The sequence below is a fragment of the Tursiops truncatus genome, chromosome 4 (assembly GCF_011762595.2).
Source record: "Tursiops truncatus isolate mTurTru1 chromosome 4, mTurTru1.mat.Y, whole genome shotgun sequence".
NCBI lineage: Eukaryota > Metazoa > Chordata > Mammalia > Artiodactyla > Delphinidae > Tursiops > Tursiops truncatus.
In genome coordinates, this window is record NC_047037.1 from 39,788,472 (window position 1) to 39,809,796 (window position 21,325).

Genomic DNA, 21,325 nt, shown 5'->3' on the forward strand with positions numbered 1-21,325 from the left:
CCTGTTTAGACAGGGAGCAGGGAATCAAGTGGTTGTGGATTTCCCAGATTTGCATGACGATGTAGTGTTTCGGCTCCTAAAAGGTATATTTCTATAGGATTTTGTGACTGGTCGCATTTCTTTCAAGAATTTCTTTTTTGATAAAACCAAACCAAAAGATTCTCATCCCCTGTGAGTTTAGGATAATACTATATTTGAGTGAAAATACAGATTCCTAGGTTTCATAAATAACATCTCTCCAGAGATGAGCAGGCAGTAGTCCTCCGAACTAATTGCACTAATGCAGGCTTTTTTCCCCTTGTTTTCCCTTTCCTTTGACTGACTTAGAGACTCCAAGTGAGGAAATAGATAATAGAAGTTTAGAAGAGATTTTGAATAGCATCCCTCCTCCCCCACCTCCAGCAATGACCAATGAAGCTGGAGCTCCTCGTCTTATGATAACTCATATTGTAAACCAGAACTTCAAGTCCTATGCTGGGGAAAAAATTCTGGGACCTTTCCATAAGGTATTTGACCTTTTTAAAATAACTGTTGTAATGCGTCTTTATTATAAAATGTTTCAATTTTGTAGTTATTGTATTTATGCTGATTGATTAAAAATACGGTATGTTTCCTATGCTTTTAACAACTGAAATTAGCTTTTGTTTGGTTATCTTTTGGTACCTCTCTTTGTAAAGTTTTCCACACTGAACAGAATTGGTGGGTTTTCTGTTTGAAAGGAGTATTTTCTCTTTAACTCTAAGAATGAATTTTGTAAAAAGTCTGAGTTAAAATTAGAATATGGTGTTATTTAAAGTGTTGAAGCTTGTGATATAAGAGACATGATATATGAAAACAGCTATCTTTAACTTTTTTTTTCCTGTTTTTATGCAGCGCTTTTCCTGTATTATTGGGCCAAATGGCAGTGGCAAATCCAATGTTATTGATTCTATGCTTTTTGTGTTTGGCTATCGAGCACAAAAAATAAGATCTAAAAAACTCTCAGTTCTAATACACAATTCTGATGAACACAAGGATATTCAGAGTTGTACTGTAGAAGTTCATTTTCAAAAGATAATTGATAAGGTAAGGGACTTTGTTTAATTATTTGCAACTTCAAGTAAGGAGCACAAAGGATTTCAACACGTTGCACATTTTATTATTTTTGGCTTAAATTGGCTCGTAAAAATTAGTATATGGTTAAAGCAGAACCAATATTTATTTCATTACCTCCATGACTATATTTTCTTTTTGAGGATTGGTGGTAGTGGCTGTTAAACTTAGAATATTAAAATTTTTAGCCAGGGAAAAGTGAATTATAAGTAGCTAATAATAATGCTTACCTTTTTGGTGTAAAACATTGAGCAGTTTTAGTACCCCGAGTACCAAGTAAGCATTCTTTTACTATAAATTTTGGATTCATTTTTAAAGTTATGTTTTTATTGCTTTCAGATAAGTTACCTAAACTTGAAAATGTTAAACAGTTTGACTAAGTTTACCATCTCCCATATTTCATTTCGCATTAAATTTAATGTTACTAGTAGTCATCTGTATAGGTGGTACGAAAGAGCTTTGCTTCAGTTTGAAGTAAACTACCCTTTTAAAACAGGAAAGGGTAAGGTAACATGTTTGTTTTCTAGAAGAGGAGACAATTATAGGTAAAATGCCTATTTAGATTATTCACTTGGCTCTGTTGGTATTGGGGGTTTTTTTCTCTTCTATTTAATAATTAACTTTTGAAATACGTGGTTCAAAAATGACTGACTGGAACCTAAAAATGATGCCCAACATCACCAGTAGAAAACTAATTACATAATGAAATGAGGTTGTGATTTGGCCTCTAGGTCTTGTTTTGGTTTTGTTTTGTTTTTAATTTTAATATAAACAGCTTTAAATCTACATGGTGGTATATATTTTAATTTTGTTTCTTAGTGCTTTTCTATTGTACAGTTTCGGTTGGAAAGTAGATTGCCAGTAAATCAGATTTGATTCCATCGCTTATTAATTACACTTGATTTGTGTAAATTTTAAAAACCATGATTTCAAAATGACATAGATTTTAAAGGAAAGCAAGTTTTAATGTTAAACCAGATTTGCACTTCATTTTTTAAATTTGATTAAAAAAATAGGGGAATGTAGTTGTCAATTCTTTGCAATTTTTTTTACCTTCAATTAATGACATTCTTCACCCAAAAAAGGAAAAAAACTAAGCTGTATCATCCAACTACTATACCTTCCTTCCATTTTCCTCAAATCATCTCTTGCAGCTTTTTTTTAATGGACTAGTAATCTGTCAACATGGTTTAATAATTTGGGTGAGTTTGTTTTGGATACAGTGGGTTTCTTGTGCCCCTTCATCAATTCTTTTCTCAGTCGAATATGATTTTAGGCTTGAAGGTGGGGTGTTTTCTTTTTTGTTTGTTTGGTTGCATTGACTTTTTGGTGTTTGTGATCTACGAGGAAGGAATCAAAGAACTTGAAAAATTATTTCTAATCTTAGCTAAGATTAATTCTAAGAACTATTGTCAGTTTATGTGCATATTCAATTGAAGTTCTTAAGCCATAGAATTGGTTTCAGTATGAAGTGAGTGAAATTTGGAGCAAACCTCTGACTTAATACCAACAATTGTTTTCTGGTTTTGTTTTTCCTCAAAACAGGAAGGGGATGATTATGAAGTAGTTCCTAACAGTAACTTTTATGTATCCAGAACGGCCTACAGAGATAATACTTCTGTTTATCACATAAGTGGGAAGAAGAAAACATTTAAGGATGTTGGAAATCTTCTTCGAAGCCATGGAATTGACTTGGACCATAATAGATTTTTAATCTTACAGGTAAATTTATTAAAGATATTAGAGGTTCTCTCGTTCTCCCCCCCCCCCTTTTTTTAAAAATAAAGTGTAAGGAATTTTTCCCTATTGGATGAATCCTGTATTTTTGAGGCCTTAAAGTACTGTAGCAGCACATCATGGTTTACATACTACAGTCAAGATGCGAATCATTATTTGCTGCTCTAGAAATTTAAGGAAATTCATTCAGAACTGTAATTTCATCATCATATGCTCATTTTATGTTTGGATGGACTGACATACTTGTTCCGCTCTAGCAGCACGTAAATATTGGCGTAGTAAAATAAATATTAAACACCAATATTATTGTGCTGCTTTAGCGTGACAGGGACATAGCAACTATTTATCATTTCTGTTTGTATTTCTTTTTAAAATAACATTTTAAATGAGATTTGTTATCTTTTAATAGTTCTTTTCCTTTACTTTTGTTCTTTGTCATCTCTACTAATATTATATACTCGAAAGAAAAAACTCTATATACTTGGTGTTTCACAAATTTACCTGGGCACCTAACTGATTTAACTTTTTTTTTTTTTTTGATGCTTAGAATGGTCAATTAAAAGCTTATTCAAGCTCTTTGTTTTGTTTCAAATGGCCTACTTGAACCACTTCTACTGGAAGATCAGAAAGTAACTGATATTTCATTCTTAAGTATCACAACTTTTAAAGTCTTTTTAAAGGGGTATAAAATTAAGTACCTGGTGTTAAGCTGATTTTTATTAGAAACCCTGTATTCTTTATCTGAGTAAAGATATTTTCTACCAGTGTTGTTTGGTAAGAAAAATTCCTTATCTTTTCTATGTCACCTTTCAAAAAAGTTCTTAGTATAAAACATGGCTTTGTCAGACATATTAAAATTCCCTTTTGATTTGAGGCTATCTTCTTTTCCTTTGTCCTACCTACAATCACCAAGAGCATAATAATAAGAGGAAAACTATATTGTGATATAGAAATAGCTACTAATATTCTTTAGTGTCCTGTACTACTGATTTTAAACTAACTTGGGAATTTTGGTTTGATACTAAAAGTTTGATTAGTATGACTGAGTGTTCCCAGTAAGAAACTTATAGTGTTAGCCTCTGTTTCCATTTTAGTCTATATTCTTCAACTGCTTTTTTTTAAAAAATGTTACTTTTAGACGTACATAGTGTATGTAGAAGGTAAAGAAATATTCTGGGATGACTTATATTAATATTTTCAGTTCATTTGTAATATTTCTATAACCCAAACTTATTTTAAAATGGATGTTGGGAAATCATCAGCAGATATATTTCTAAATAAGATTTGAATTTACATAAATGTGGGATTAAAGCTGTGTGTGTGTGTGTGTTTTAATCAGATTTAACTTTTATGGACTTTTTGTATTCTGGGATTTGATTTTGTTAATTATGGATTAAAGATGCCCCTTTAGAATACTAAATTTGATAGTGATACCATTTTGCAGGAACCTATCATTGTGTTTATCTTATTTGCTGTTTATTTACTGTCACGCAGGGATAATCAAAGTTTTACACCTGTGCATAGACTCATCAAAATAGGCTGCGTTTTAACCCTTGAAAGGGTGATTTTTTTTCCCTTGATATTGCCTCTGTATACATAATTCAGTTAATAAAGGGAGCTAAATAAAGTAACTTCCCAAAGATGTAAATAAGAGTAGTTTTTAAATTGTAAACTTTATATTAAATATGTGCTTCTTAAATGCCCAGGATGCTTAAGCCATTTGTCCTCATAATAATCTCAACCTTTTTATGTCATCATAATAGTTATGTTGTTTAAATCATTTTTAATACTGAGATGAACTTTCCACGTTAACAAATTGAATTCCGTTTGATTAAATTTACAGATAAGAGCCTTAGAAACTCACCTGTTAGGAAGAAGAAACAGGGATTGGACTAGATAGAACTAATGATGCCCTATTTAAAAGTTTGAGGGAAAGTGGCAGTGGTTTCTATGGATTTTTATTTAGTTCCTTATCAAAATCTTAGACTCCTGCACTAGAGATTTAAAGCATTTGAAGGTAAGTAAGAATGCAGTTTTCATTACCTTATCTCCCACTAAATAACATCTTAAAAACTAGCTGTGGTTTGGGAGGCTGGGAACTTGGAGACATCAGAATATCATCATCTAAGACATAAGTGATTACTTTGAATAAAATGTATAGGCTGTTTGGCCAGTGGTAGTGATTAACAACCTAAGAAATATAAATCCAGCTCAAGTGAAAACTTATTTTTAAGACTAAAAAGCACTAAAGTTTAGAAGTCCATAAGGGTAAACTTTTTTTTTTTTAAGTATTTATAATGGTATAGTAGGGTCTTCAAGTAGGCAATTCTAGTATTTGAAGTCATTTAAAATTTCATCGTTGACTATTTGAATGAATTCCTAGTGAGTCACTATGCTGAGATGCTATAAATGATACAAAAATGGTAGAATTCCGTTTCTTGTCCTTAGAGGCACTTAATACACATGCCTTCCAAAAGTGTTAGATTATAATTGGCCGTTGTGCTTTTTATGTTTGTACATTTCCCTGTTTATATATACCTTGTTTGGGAGCTGTTGTCCCATTGTTGTAACTATAAGTGTAAACAAGTAGGGTTTTTTTAGCTCTGTGTAGCATTTCATGGGTAGCTAGTTTTGTCACAATTTTCAACTTCATATGCTTTTTGTCTTCATATTATAAAATCTAAACAAAAATTTAAAACAACCAAAATTTTTTTCTTATTGTTTAGTAATTTGGAGATTGGATTAACTGAGATCTGAGTTGTTACCTAGTCATCTCTCCCTTTTTCTTTTCAGTATACTTCTAAGCCTGGCATGACATATAAACTTATTTGGATTCTGGTCTTTTAGCCTGTAGAAATAAGTCTGTGCTATATCAAAAGAATTTTAGCTTTATCAATAGTACTTTAGTTATCCAAAAGTGTCTTGTTCAACCGCCTCAACTGTATGAAAGAAAATAGGAAACTACCCCTAAGCATCCAAAATAGATAGCCAGCAGTTTACCTCCTAAAGCATTGTCCTGTTTATGCACTTAATTTAGACAGATACTAACCTCAGTCATTTGGTTTCTTGCCCTCTGTTAGTTCACAAAGAGCAATTAGAATAAAATTTATCAGAATAAGAGAAAGAACAATAACTTACATTACAGTGGAAAATGGAGAAAATAAAAATATTGCCAAGGCAAAATAAAATTTCAAAGCCTAGTAAATCTGGGCCATTTAGTTTTGATGCAAACACCCATATTTACCTTAAACCTTCAGGTCTTATTAGGAAAAAAGCTTTGTTATAGCTATATACTACAGTTTCCTGTGGTTCTTGCTTGCTAAAATTTGGATTCTGTTTTAATAAAGATAAGAAAGCATCGTACCTATTCATTCCTCTTAGATTTTTTATTATTTTTTTATTTTTATTTTTTTTGCAGTACTCAGGCCTCTCACTGTTGTGGCCTCTCCCGTTGCGGAGCACAGGCTCCAGACGCGCAGGCTCAGCAGCCATGGCTCACGGGCCCAGCCGCTCCGCAGCATATGGGATCTTCCTGGACCGGGGCACGAACCTGTGTCCCCTGCATCGACAGGCGGACGTCAACCACTGCGCCACCAGGGAAGCCCTCTTAGATTTTTAAGCTATATTCTTGTAAATTAGATTATTGAGGAATGCTATAAATGAATCACAATACCCTGGTTTGCCATCCACTTCAATACGGTATGGATTAGGCCTTGGATGTTATAAATATCCTCTTGAAATACGTTTGCTATTTTTATGTTACTTTAAAAAACAACAGATGGGGCTTCCCTGGTGGTGCAGTGGTTAAGAATCCACCTGCCAATGCAGGGGACATGGGTTCGAGCCCTGGTCCGGGAAGATCCCACATGACACAGAGCAACTAGGCCCGTGTGCCACAACTACTGAGCCTGCACTCTAGAGCCCGCGAGCCACAACTACCTAGCCTACGTGCCACAACTACTGAAGCCTGCGCGCCTAGAGCCCATGCTCCACAAGAAGAGAAGCCACCACAATGAGAAACCTGTGCACTGCAACAAAGAGTAGAAGCCAGCACACAGCAATGAAGACCCAATGCAGCCAAAAATAAATAAATTTATTTTTTAAAAAAAACAAAACCACAGATGGTATTTCCACAGTTGCCTAGTATCTCTGATATAGTGTGAATATAAATTAAAACATAGGAAGTTACTAGTAAACAACAGTGAAAAAAATGGTTTAAAACCTTGTTTAGTATACTTAAGCTATAGAAAATAGAAATAACCGTGGGGGGGCCTACAAAACTTTGCCAGCTTCAGATGGTAGCATATAGCAACTTGAAACTTTTTTTTTGGTCTCATCATGCTACCACTACTTGTGATTTGGAGCTTTGAGTGGTAAGGTGACTTTAAATTCAGGGTGATGCTTTAAAATTATTTCTGAAATGTGTTGAAGGTATTTCCCTAAAACCATATTCTATAATTTCACATGGAATAGGTACATTTTCTGAAATATGAGTGGTCCTCTAAGCAGACTGTCTACCCACAGATTATACATAAAATGACACAAAATGGAAAAAGAACGAAGAAAACAAATAGTAGCAGGTAGTAAGGCAGAGGACATCAAGGAACAGAACCACAAAAAGGTCCCAGGTTGTCATTGAAATACCACAACAGTCCTAATTGTCACATGACAGGTAGAAGGCTAAATGTTCTAATAACCTGTTGATTCAATAGTGCTAATCTGATAATAACCGTTTTTTTCGTTTGTTTTTTGTTTTTAATGAATACCATATAATAAAACTGAATGTTATATGGGACTTGAGGTGCAACTATGTTGATTCATAAACGTCCTTGTCTTTCACTTGAAAATGTTTTTTTCTACTGGGCAACCTTGTTAGAATGAAAAGAAATCAGAGCTGTATATCCTTCATTTTAATTGGAAAGGGAGGAACAAGTAACCAAAAACAAGCAACCACTATGCTTTATTCAAAGCTAGGCAGTCTCCTAATGGTGGTAATCCATCTCTTCAATAAGTAATTTGGCCAGGAAAAGTGTGATGCCTTTAGGAATATTTTTATCATTCTTACACCAAATCATAACTTCTGGTTATCTGAAAAGTGTATACTTAAATAATACCTTATAGTGATTTGACGCGGACATGTAAGTTCTCTTGGCATGGTTTTCCATTTTTCTTAAAATAAGTGTTCAGATATTCAAATTGAATTCGGTAGAATGTTAGACTATCAGGTGTCAGATATTTGGATTGTTAAACACTAATACAAAAAAGTTAAACTGACTACCTCCAGATCAGTGATTCTCAGCTGGGGGTAGTTTTGCATCCTCACCCCCAGTACATTTAGCATTGTCTGGAGATAGTTTGGGCTGTTACAGCTGGGGGAAGCCTGATGCTGCTGATATCTAGTGGGTAGAGGTCCCAGATGTTATTAAACATGCTGTGATACCCAGCCTAGCTCCCCACAACAAAGAGTATTCAGCCCAAAATGTCAGTAATGTTGCTGTTGATAAACCCTGTCTAGATAACAACTGAATAAGTCTCTTGGCTTCCTCAGTGGCTGGAGTCCCTGTTGTAATCTAAAGCTTTGGACACTCTGCCAGGCTTAAATCCTGTCTGAAACTTAAAATTGTTATGAAAATATTTGGAAAAAACTGATAATTGAAAGCAGACTAAAACATTTTATATAAATAGCTACATATTTTAAACGCTAATATTTAGTTAAAACTAATTCATACATACCCACGGTTGCAGAGAAATCTAAAAAATTACAGGCTCTTAGGATAGCATTTCAGTTTGTATTTTATAATCATGTCCTGTTGTCAAAGTACAGAAAAGTGATCATCTGTAAAAAATGTTTAAAATTAGGCCCTTTAATGAGTAGATTTTTTTTTTACACGGAATCTTAGTTCCCCGACCAGGGATCGAACCCATGCCCCCAGCAGTTGAAATGTGGAACCCTAACCACTGGACCGCCAGGGAAGTCCCTAATGAGTAGATTTTAAAATAAGCTCTTTTATCTTTTCTTTTATCTTTAAATTTTTTTACCTTGTATAATTATGTTGAGGATTTTGGTAAATATGATGCTTTGTCATTAGCAAGTTTTACCCCAGATTTTTAAGGTTCATTCACAAATACATATTGTAGATATTTAAATTGAGAAAGACTATATGCTTTTTTTAATATATAATTTAAAAAGATTTTTTTCAGTCTTTGCTATCTTGCAGAAATAAAGGGGTATTTTTTTTTTCTATTTGTCCCTTTTCTTCTGTTGCAATAATATAGAGTACAAGCAGGCTACTGGTGTGAAGTAAAGTAGCAGCAGTTTGCCTGAGCATTGTTCAGACAAAATTTTCTTCCCCATCAAACTAAATGGCTGCCTGGCAATCAGCCTTGAAAGTTACTGATTGTGAATTTTTTTCTTCTTTTCTCTTTGTAATTAAACTGCGTAAATACAAATATATAATGTTAATTTAAAATTTTAATTATAGTTCAAAAGTTGTTGTAATAACGATTGCAAGCAAAAGTTTTCCAGTGTTGTATGTACCAGGATCTTTAGTTTCCAGTCAGTTGGATTTCTTCTATTAATATTATTACCATGAGAAATAGTAATATTTCCTTTTTCATTTAATGGTCTTGTTTTTAGAAAGTTACAGCATTAAGTTTGAGACATTCTTACGAAGCCCAGCGCTTGCTGAGGAACTCATAACACCAGGTTTATAGAGAAACCTTAATGATACTAACCATCTTGGGACAGGATTCCTACAGTTTAACCGTGAAGGATCTTTTTGAAAATTCTTTGTTTTAGAATAGGAGCTATAATTCTGTTAGTAGTTGAAAATGTTGCCACAGTGATTTAATTGTAGATTGTATGAATACTTTGCTGAATTTTGCTTAAAACCCTTAAGAGTATCAGTGGAGAGAACATTTTTACTTCTATTAAATGTCTTTAAACACTGATTTAAATCATTTAGTTGTTCATTACTGTTGGATTTGTTCATTGTTTCTAGTTCTCACTTAAGGTTGATGTTGCTAAACATATGCAATGAGTGTGAAATATTAACTTTTTTTAAAGGGTGAAGTTGAACAAATTGCTATGATGAAACCAAAAGGCCAGACTGAACATGATGAGGGTATGCTTGAATATTTAGAAGATATAATTGGTTGTGGACGGCTAAATGAACCTATTAAAGTCTTGTGTCGGAGATTTGAAATATTAAATGAACACAGAGGAGAGAAGGTGAATCTTCTGTAGACTTTAGTTGTATTGTAAACCAGAATGTTTTCTGTATTAACTAATTTTACTGAGCTAGATATTCAAGTTATAGTCATAATTATTCAGGCAGAGTTTAGTGTTTTAGGTTGAATTTTATATTTTTCTTATTGGCATTTCAGAGGAACATTGTTATATTAATGTAGTTTATATGTTTTTTTATCTAATGTTGGCATATTTTAAATTCAGATTGCTCAAATACACTTCATATGAACAATCTCTACACTTTTAACTTTTGTAGTTAAACAGAGTTAAGATGGTGGAAAAGGAAAAGGACGCCTTAGAAGGAGAGAAAAACATAGCCATTGAATTTCTTACCTTGGAAAATGAAATATTTAGAAAAAAGAATCATGTTTGTCAATATTACATGTAAGTACCTTAATTTATCAATTTTTGTATTAGTTTCTGGCAGTAAGTCTAAGCCCTTCTCTTTTCCCATGTTAGAGAAATGTGAAGACTGAAGTTAAAAAAATTCTAAAAGTTGCTTTATGTGATGAATTCATTAAATTAGGGTTGTTTACCATAGTATCGAAGTTGACTTTTAAGTATCCTACTTTAAGTTGGGAGGTGGGTTCACAAGTATTACTATGCTTAATAGTTTTACATATACATTCTTTTGAATTCATATAATAGCAGATCTAATTTTGTTTATGTGGAGCCTATTTTTATTCCTAATTCTAGCCTTGACCCTAGGTTGGTTCCCCCTTCCCTGTCAGTAATCGTAGGTAATTGTTAATTGACTGTGGTTAAGAATACTTTAGAAACAGCTGATTTTACTAAAATAGAGAATTTTAGAAATGGTATTTTAGGATCTCTGATATCTTTTTTTTCCTCTCTCTAGTTATGATCTGCAGAAACGAATTGCTGAAATGGAGACTCAAAAGGAAAAAATTCATGAAGATACCAAAGAAATTAATGAGAAGAGCAATATACTGTCAAACGAAATGAAAGCTAAGAATAAAGATGTAAAAGATATAGAGAAGTAATAATCTTTTGGAAAGTACTAAAAGTATTTAGATTATATAGTTACATTTTATTGCATGTATGTGTGTGTGTCTGTATATAAACTTACTGCCAGCACATGCGTGTAATACATTTGCCAGCATATAAAATGGTCTCCTTTTGCAAACAAAAAACTTAATTGACTTACATCTAGTTGATGATGATTATCACAGATTTGACTGCCCAACACTGGTCTTAAAATAATGCAGGCTGCTACCCCCTAGTGGCAGAACATAATAACACAAAACATCGTAGCAAACAAGCATTTAACCTGACAGGTTAGTTGTCTTAAAGTTTTCTCATTACCTTTCTCATATCAGTCTTCAATGACACCAATATCCCTTACCTATGCAGTTTTCTTTTTTATTCTTTAAAATGAGTTTTGCTTATTTTTTATGGTCAAATTTTTCTATACCTAGACATCATAGTGATTATTTCCAATCCAGCTTAGAAGGACAAAATAACTCCTATAGTCACACATTTTAACAGCTCCTTCAAATATGGGTGGAGGGGAGGGTCAGCTTGAAACAGGATCCTACCTTATAAGAACTTGGATACATTTATAACCAGGCAAGGTATATAAAGTGGCTTTAAAATATCAGAATATCCAAAATAGTGACTGAATTTTCTTACTTTGCTAGGAAGCTGAACAAAATTACAAAATTTATTGAGGAGAACAAAGAAAAATTTACAAAACTAGATTTAGAAGATGTTCAAGTTAGGGAAAAATTAAAGCATGCTACAAGTAAAGCCAGAAAACTGGAAAAACAACTTCAAAAAGATAAAGAAAAGGTAAGTTATAGGGGAGAAATTCTTAAAATTTCAGGTTTGAATATCACATGTAGTTTTTATTATTTTTCATGAATGTTCTTGGCCCATACTACCTAAGAGAATGAGTTGGGATTCTGAATGTTAAGTGTTTCAGGATTTATCTCAACCTGATTTTTCCCCAAAGGGAAATCCTGTATCCATTGACTTTGAGTTTTAGAGCTTATGTTTCTGATATACATTGTTGGCAAAATATTTACCAAATCAGCAATTCTATTTTGGTGACAATAATTTTCTTCTTCCTAGAGTGTATGATTTAAAGAGATGTTTTTGGCTACATATCATAGATTTTTAAAAATAGTACCTTTGTCTGCAGAAATCAAGTTAAGAGTATCAGCAGTTTTCCCTTAAAAGGGAGGGAAGGGGAAGTTCATAATTTACAGCAAGTGGTTGATTAGCTAGACTGAGGTTTCAAAAAAAGAAAGATGAGGTTTAGACCAGAATGCCTAACTTGCTAGGAGCCAGACTAATAAATCAATTAATTTGGGGTGTTTCAAACTATATTCATAGTTTAATCAGATATTAATAGATGAGACACATAAAGCCTCTCCCCTCAAAAAAGTTTTGTACCGGGCTTCCCTGGTGGCGCAGTGGTTGAGAATCCGCCTGCCAGTGCAGGGGACACGGGTTTGAGCCCTGGTCCGGGAAGATCCCACATGCCGTGGAATAACTAAGCCCGTGTGCCACAGCTACTGAGCCTGTGCTCTAGAGCCCGTGAGCCACAACTACTGAGCCCACGTGCCTAGAGCCCGTGCTCTGCAACAAGAGAAGCCACTGCAATGAGAAGCCTGCGCACCACAACGACGAGTAGCCCCCTGATCGCCACAACTAGAGAAAGCCCACGTGCAGCAACGAAGACCCAACGCAGCCAAAAATAAAATAAATTTATTTAAAAAAAAAAAGTTTTGTACCATATAATTACATGGTAATTATAAGACAGGCTCTGCTTCAACTTGTAAGCATTTTCTGAATGCATTTGTTCACAAAATGCTTTATGCTCAGTACAGTAACACATCTATGTGAATCAGTGTTTGAGAGACACCATTTTGGGAAATGTTTAATTTCTCTGGTAATAGATAATCAGAATAAACAAAATAGCATGGATTTGATAGAAACCCCTGAATTGGGCAGATTAAGCCAAATGTAACTGTAGTAGAGATAATTAGCCTTTAGGAATCAACTGTGGAAAAGTGATAACTACTGGAAGGTATTAATGGAATAAAATATTAGTCCTATGTGGTGACTCTGGAAGGGTAAAGTTAGGAAAGGTCTTAAGATTTGAGGGAAACTAGGGGTGTATGGGTAATTTGTGGTAAGTTGTAATGTACTTTGAAGGGTACTTCAGGGAATTCCGTGTACTCAGACCATATTCATAGGTGAAGAAGGATAATTACAGCCTAAAGTTGGAGCAGAAGGAAGATCTGCTCAGCGAGGAAGAATTGTTCTCCATAAGGAATCAGGAATTCGTAGAATTAGTTTTACCATTAGACTGAGAGAACATAGAAATTGCAGCAGATGATTAAGGAAGTATTTGCTAAAACTAGCTGCTTTAAACTTAATTACAGTGAAAACTGCAAAGATCTAGAAGATCCTGAGAAATGCTTTTAAATAAGCCAAATATTGATGGTGTTGGATAGCCTAAAGGTACATGCTTCTAGTAACTTTAATTTGTTTTATAATCTTAGGTTGAAGAATTTAAAAGTATACCTGCCAAGAGTGAGAATATCATAACTGAGACAACAACTAGAAATAATGCCCTTGAGAAAGAAAAAGAAAAAGAAGAAAAAAAATTAAAGGAAGTTATGGATAGCCTTAAACAGGAAACACAAGGGCTTCAGAAAGAAAAAGAAGTAAGATTTCTTTATCAGTTGGCATATATTTTGGTGGCTTTTTTTTTGTTAATCTTGAAGATTGTTTTTATAGTAATATTAAAAAATGAACTGTTAGAAGAAAAAGTTTGGACTTTTAATATCTACCATTCCTAAAGATGGTTAGCCTAGACTCTTTCCCTTTTTTGTTGTTTGCGTTCTCGTTTTAAAAAAAAAGTTAATGAGAACTTACAGTGGTAGAAGAAAATACTCATCAAATACTTTGTTTTATGTGCAGTTCTTCGTTACACATTGACTTCATCATCAAATTTTCTTTTTCATCTTCTCTTAAATTATTTTCTTGGTAATTTATTGGTTACTACCTATAAATGCTTGGGACCACACTAACCGTAGATGACATCTCCTTTCTTTGCTTCTGTAGCTCTTCTGTAATAGTTTTAACCATGGCTCATGTGTCAGTTCTTGGCTCAAATCCTAGGTCAATCCCTTATTATCTCTGAACTCAGGTTATGTCTCCAAGTTATCTTCCTCAAAATGCGGAAGAAAATATTACCCATCTTGTGAATCTTTGTGAAAATAAAACGTGTGTTTACTTACATAAAGTGCCTAGAAAGTAAGGAATTAATAAATATTAGCTACTACCTTATGTTAGCACTTCCCTAAAGCAAGAGTGTGAGATTGTCTCATTGATATGTCTTGTCTCCCCAGCAAGAGTATAAGCACAGAGTTTAGCTATCTTTGTTTATATTCACCACAGCCTTTTAGACAACACTGAGCATGTTAAATAGATATTTAATAGATGACAGTAATTGAGTTGAATTGACTTAACGTTACTTAAGTCAGTTACATAAGACCTTTGTTAATTGTACCTCCATGAAGTGTTTTGGAGTTTCTTTACGGACTAAATTGATTCTGTTTTGAAATATGGGCATGTTCTAATATCATACTATATTACTGGGCCAATGCTTTGTATGTGAAATAAAAGGGTTAGGCTTTTGTAAGGGCTTTTCTTATTCCATTATTCTAATAAGTAGGTCCTTTCTACACAGTCAACTACAGTAGTCCAAAATTTCTACTCACTCATCAAATTATGACTTGTGTTGGGGATTACCTCACCTTACCTCTAAAACTTAAAAAGATTTCCAACATAAATATACTTGAGGAAACTTTCTGCTGAGTAGTCCTTACACCTTACCATTTTAGGTAAGGTAATGTGGAAAGACCATGGAATCTAGATTTCAGATCCACATTTTTGTTCTCTTTCAACCACTCCTTCTTTGTCATTTTAATCTCTAAATTGAGATATTAGATATTCGTATGGTATCTACCTTGTTAAGCTCTTGTGAAATCAGTTGGGAAAAGACTGTATACCATGAACATTCACAACTAGGCAAAAACTGTTAGTCCATTCCACTTGTGAGATTTATTTCTGTATATTGTGCTTGTAGAATCTATTAAGTTAAATTCAAAATGAATGGTTTCCATTTCAGTTTAGGTTTGAAAACACATATATTTCGGATTTAATGGGGTCTATCATATTTTAACAGAGTCGAGAGAAAGAACTTATGGATTTCAGCAAATCAGTAAATGAAGCACGTTCAAAGATGGATGTAGCCCAATCAGAACTTGATATCTATCTCAGTCGTCATAATACCGCAGTGTCTCAATTAAGTAAGGCCAATGAAGCTCTAATGGCAGCTTCTGAGACTCTCAAAGAAAGGAAAGCTGCAATTGGAGATATACAGGCAAAACTCCCTCAAATTGAACATGAACTAAAGGAGGTAAATCTTTTTCTGTATTTCATCTGAACATTGTTTATGAACCCTAGTTTTATTTATTTTTATATTTACATATATTTTTTTAAATCTCAACATCTTTTTTTTTTTTGGCTGCGCTGAGTCTTCGTTGCTGCGCACAGGCCTTCTCTAGTTGCTGCGAGTGGGGCTCCTCTACGTTGCGGTGCGCGGGCTTCTCATTGCGGTGGCTTCTCTTGTTGCGGAGCACGGACTCTAGGCGTGTGGGCTTCAGTAGTTGTGGTGCACAGGCTTAGTTGCTCCGTGGCATGTGGGATCTTCCCTGACCAGGGCTCGAACCCGTGTCCCCTGCATTAGCAGGCGGATTCTTAACCACTGTGCCACCAGGGAAGTCCTGATCTCAACATCTTAAGTGACTGGTACATAGATATTTTTGTTGTTATTGTTTAGTGTAATCTTTCCGAAAAGAATGGGGTTAATATTTCAGTATTCTATCTGATACGAATCGAGACTATCAAGAAGCTGCATTCTCCCTTCAAGTGTCAAACAGCAAATAATATCACTGCCGCCACCATTATTTCCCATTATAAAAATTTAAACAGAAGAAAGTTTTTTGTTTCCCTAAATCTAAGTGTAGACAACTTCGGCAATGGTAAAGGAAAATCACAAGTGTAAGTGTGTGTGTGAACAAATATGCAAGTCAACTATCTTAGTGTATTTTTTTCTGTTTTTGAATTTATGAATGTAGTTTTCTTTGTTGGGACTGCAAGTTGTTAAACTAATCAAGACATCTGGCTTATTAGCTCATCCACGTCCTCTGCTATCCTTGAGTGAATTAGACATCTAAGGAATTTCATAACTTTAATCTCAAAAGCATCATTAGGCAAGATGGCAATAGAAAATGCTGCTTGGAGAGAAATTACACTGAAAATGAAGTCTTTTTCATTTTAGTAAATGCACGCCGCTTGGTCATCAGAGAACTTAATGGCCGTATAGAATTTAAATGTAAACTTAAGTTATATTCAGTGACTACTTCTATCTTCCTTATGATTCAGTTTATTTTTGGATAAATTAAATCTGCAACTTGAGCTTTTATCAATACTTTAAACCAGTATGACTGGTAATAGAGGTAATAATTTAAAGCCAGGAAGTGAAGGAGAATGTCAGAAAAATGGCTGCACTAACTTGGAGATTGAGAAACTGAGAATTAGGCTTTTTGTGTGCATGTGTGTGGTTCCTCTTCTTGGCAGCCTGACGTTTTTGTTTAGCAATAGTAGTGTTCACTCATGCTCTCCTTCATTTCAGAGCTATGCTTTTTTTGTTCTTTGTTTTCCTTTATTTAATTAGATATAATAATATATGCTATATAATACTATATAATAAATCTCCTTTTATTTAAAAAGCAAGGCACAGTGTAATCATAGCCCTGCCCGGTCACCCATAACTAGAGTCCTGTATTGAGGTCTGTTTTTGATTAGTGTAAGAATATAAGAATTAGGACACATTTATGCCTAACTGTGTGGTGCCAAACTGGGATTTCCACAACCCTAACTCCTCTAGCTCTAGCAGTCAGTGCACTGCTCCTAGGTCTATATTGTGTTTATATTCCTTATTATTGACCCAGATAATTTCTGCCCCCTTTAAAACAGAAAACCCATCCATATTTTTCAAAATCAAACCAACAGTTGCAATGTGACAGCTTAGTCCTGGTTCAAGTGTTGATTATTGGCCTTTCCTTCTTTTTTTAGGTATTACAACTAATTCTATACTGTGATAGGGTGTAACCTTCTGGGATTCATTTTCTTTATTTTCACCTTTAGAAAGAAAAACAACTTCAAAAACTTACACAAGAAGAAATAAATTTCAAAAGTTTGGTTCGTGATCTTTTCCAAAAAGTTGAAGAAGCGAAGAGTTCCTTAGCAATGAATCGAAGTAGGGGGAAAGTCCTTGATGCAATAATTCAAGAAAAAAAATCTGGCAGAATTCCAGGAATATATGGAAGATTGGTAAAGTAAATTTATTTGTAAATGACTATACATTTTTCTCAGATGTTATAATTTTCTTACCTTGACTTAAAGAACTGTATATTGTCTCTGTACATAAAATAACATTTACTTTTGTTTCTTTTAAAGGACTTTCATTTTTAAACATTTTGCTCTTACACTCAGGCATGATAAAATTCTTTGTGGTATGTATTTGTTCATGTTACAGATAGTTTTGGGTTTTTTTTTTTAATTTTGTATAATTATAGTCATTTTAAGAAAGGGATCCAACTCTAGTGATAAACTTAACAAACTCCTTTTTTCTTTTTTAAAAAAAATAAGAACTTGATAAATTATATTCTGGGTTTTATACCATTATACTAAAGGTTGTGGCTAGAGTTTAGGAAAATCAACAAGGGATGATGTCAAAACCCAAGGCTAGGGATAGTGGGTACCTGAAGCCTGAGTTGAGCCTGAAGAAGGAAGGGAGCTGTGGCCAGCTAGAAGGTGGCTGGAAGGAAATGGGGATAGCTTATGTATTAATAGACTGAGAAGCAGATTTACATAATCTTAAATGGCTTTCAATAATTCAGAGTTTTATTATTCTATAAGTTATTTTGCTTATAATACTTTTAGGTTTCAAATTTTCACACTATACATTTTTATTTACATGCAGTGAAAACAGTTCTCTCATTTTGTGCTCATTAAAAATTCAAACTCTGTATATCCATAAGTTTTTTTTTTAAGGTAGATTAAAAATTCTAGTAGTGATTGCCTTTGCAGAAGAGAAAGGTTGAATGTGAGGAACACTTAAATTTTTCACTGTGTACCCTTTTTGTACTGTTTAAAACCATACGTAGGTATAGTTCAGTTAAACACAACTTGAAAAATCTATATGAATTACTAATAAAATGATCCTGTGCCTAATTCCTTGCTGATTGTGCATTGATTTTTCCCCCCTCTTCTCAATTATTAGGGGGACTTAGGAGCAATTGATGAAAAATATGATATTGCTATTTCATCCTGTTGTCATGCATTAGACTACATTGTTGTTGATTCTATCGATACGGCCCAAGAATGTGTAAACTTCCTTAAAAGACAAAATATTGGAGTTGCAACCTTTATAGGTTTGGATAAGGTGGGTATTCATAATCTACCTGTAATTTAGTTTTTAAGTGCCAAGTGTTTTTTGATTTTGAATCCTAGCTTTTTTTTCATAGTTATTTAAGTGAACACCTGATAGGTTTTGAGGATTATATTAGGCTCTGGGGTTACATGGTTGTGAAAAAAAATCCTCTACTGCCTCCCCTAAAGGAATATACATTCCAATGTTACAATGATTGGTAGTTTGCATTTCTAACTTCCATCGTCAATAACTACTTTAAAAAAAAAAAAAAGAAAAAGAAACACTTACTGAGATACAATTCACAACCATAAAATTCATTATTTTAAAATATGTAGTTCAGCAGGTTTTAGTACATTCACATGGTCTGGATTGTTCAATCATGACCACTGTCTAATTCCACAATATTTTCATCACCCCAAAAGAGGAACCCCATACACATTAGGAGTCACTACCCCTATTCTCCCACCCCTCCATCCCCCTGCAACTTTTAATCTACTTTTTGTCTCTAGATTTACATATTATGGACATTTTGTATAAATGAAATCATATAATATGTAGCCTTTTGTGTATGGCTTCTTTAACTTACTTTTCAAAGGTCATCCATGTTGAGACTTCCTTGGCAGTCCAGTGGTTAAGACTCCACACTTCCACTGTGGGGTGCGTGTTCAGTCCCTGGTCAGGGAACTAAGATCCTGCACGCCGCATGGTGTGGCAAAAAATAAATAAATAAGTTCCCTCTCTTCTCTTTGCAGGGGGTGGGGCTAATACATGTGTATCAGCACTTCATTCCTTTTTACTGCCGAATGATATTCCATTATATGATGTAGCACAGTTTGTTTATTCATCAATTGATGGACATTTGGGTTGTTTCCATGTTTTGGGTATTATGGTTAATGCTGCCATGAACATTCCTGTACACAGGTTTTTGTACGACATCTTTTCATGTGCTTATTTATTGGCCATTTGTTTATCTTTGGAGAAAAATCTGTTCACATTCTTTGCCCATTTGTTAATTGGTTTGTCTTACTGTTGAGTTGTAAGAATTCTTTATATATGCTGGATACAAGTCTCTTGTCAGGTATGTAATTTGCAAATGTTTTCTCCCATTCTGTGGGCTCTCTTTTCACATTCTTGATGGTGTCCTCTGAAGCAAAAAATTTAGATAGAAGTCCAGTTTATTTTTAGTTCCTTGTATTTTGGGTGTCATATCTAAGAAACTACTGTGTAATCCAATGGCAGGGTGATTTACCTCTGTTTTCTAAGAGTTTTACAGCTTTAGGTTCTAAATTTAGTTTTTTAATCCATATTAAGTTAATTTTGTAATACAGTGTAAAGTAGGGGTCCAACTCTACTCTTTTGGATATCAGGTTGTTCCAGCACCATTTGTATTCTTTCCCTGTTGCATTTTCTTGGCACCCTTATCAAAAATCAACCGATCATAAATGTAAGGGTTTATTTCTGGACTCTTCATTTATCTGTGTCTGTCCTTACACTGATACCACACTGTCTTGATTACTATAGCTTTGTAGTAAGCTTTAAAATTAGGAGTCCTTTCATTTTGTTCTTTAATATCAAGAGTGTCCTGGGGTTTTTGTTTTGTTTTTAGTATATTGTAAATGGAATTTTCTTAATCTCATTTTCAGATTATTCATTGCTAGTGTATAGAAATACAATTAATTTCTGCATATTGATTTTGTATTCTGCAACTTTGCTGAATTTATGTTATTTCTAATAGTTTTTTAATGTATGAATTCCTCGGGATTTTAATACGTATAAGATCATGTCATCTGTGAATAGAGATAGTTTTACAATAACTTCTTTTTTAAAATAACAGTAAAGTAGGGCTTCCCTGGTGGCGCAGTGGTTGAGAGTCCGCCTGCCGATGCAGGGGACACGGGTTCGTGCCCCGGTCCGGGAAGATCCCACATGCCGCGGAGCGGCTGGGCCCGTGAGCCATGGCCGCTAAGCCTGCGCGTCCGGAGCCTGTGCTCCGCAAAGGGAGAGGCCACAACAGTGAGAGGCCAGCGTACGGCAAAAAAACAGTAAAGTAATACTCAATTATGTAGATACTCAGAACTTTGTATACATGTCCTTATGTTTAATACATGTGTATTACTTCTATAAATTATATCTAACAGAAATGATCTTTATATATATATTATTTTTCTTTTTTATGTTTAGATGGCAGTGTGGGCAAAGAAAATGACCAAAATTCAAACTCCTGAAAATACTCCTCGATTATTTGATTTAGTAAAAGTAAAAGATGAGGAAATTCGCCAAGCTTTTTACTTTGCCTTACGGGATACCTTAGTAGCTGACAACTTAGATCAAGCCACAAGAGTAGCATATCAGAAAGATAGAAGATGGAGAGTGGTAACATTACAGGGGCAAATCATAGAACAGTCAGGTAATGTTTTTTTTCTCTGCCATTGAGTTTATTTAATCTTGTTGGGGGAGACATCTAAGTCTGACTTCTCTCCTCTGTTCTCCAGGTACAATGACTGGTGGTGGAAGCAAAGTAATGAAAGGAAGGATGGGTTCATCAGTTGTTGTTGAAATCCCAGAAGAAGAGGTCAGCATGTACAAAATTACGGTCAAGACATTTTTGTTAAAGCAGCTTTACTGATAAGTAACATACTGTAAAATTCTGCTATTTTAAATGTACTGTAGTCAAATTTTCAATTAACAGATTGAATTTTCTCTAAATGACT

The 21,325-nt window shown here is 34.1% G+C and overlaps 1 protein-coding gene across 2 annotated transcripts in view; it reads left to right on the forward strand.

Annotated features, from left to right (window-relative positions):
* SMC4 (structural maintenance of chromosomes 4) overlaps positions 1–21,325 on the forward strand; it is a 34,678-nt gene that overhangs the window by 1,955 nt on the left and 11,398 nt on the right. The window contains exons 3-15 of one of the 2 annotated variants that reach the window (XM_073803859.1): positions 328–506; positions 874–1,065; positions 2,638–2,814; positions 9,896–10,060; positions 10,335–10,462; positions 10,935–11,075; positions 11,737–11,887; positions 13,609–13,773; positions 15,300–15,533; positions 17,327–17,512; positions 18,465–18,626; positions 20,796–21,021; positions 21,107–21,207. In XM_073803859.1, the coding sequence (XP_073659960.1) occupies positions 328–506; positions 874–1,065; positions 2,638–2,814; positions 9,896–10,060; positions 10,335–10,462; positions 10,935–11,075; positions 11,737–11,887; positions 13,609–13,773; positions 15,300–15,533; positions 17,327–17,512; positions 18,465–18,626; positions 20,796–21,021; positions 21,107–21,207 (2,207 nt within the window). The remainder of the gene's footprint in view (positions 1–327; positions 507–873; positions 1,066–2,637; positions 2,815–9,895; positions 10,061–10,334; positions 10,463–10,934; positions 11,076–11,736; positions 11,888–13,608; positions 13,774–15,299; positions 15,534–17,326; positions 17,513–18,464; positions 18,627–20,795; positions 21,022–21,106; positions 21,208–21,325) is intronic. The other variant, XM_004314655.4, reaches the window with a different exon arrangement.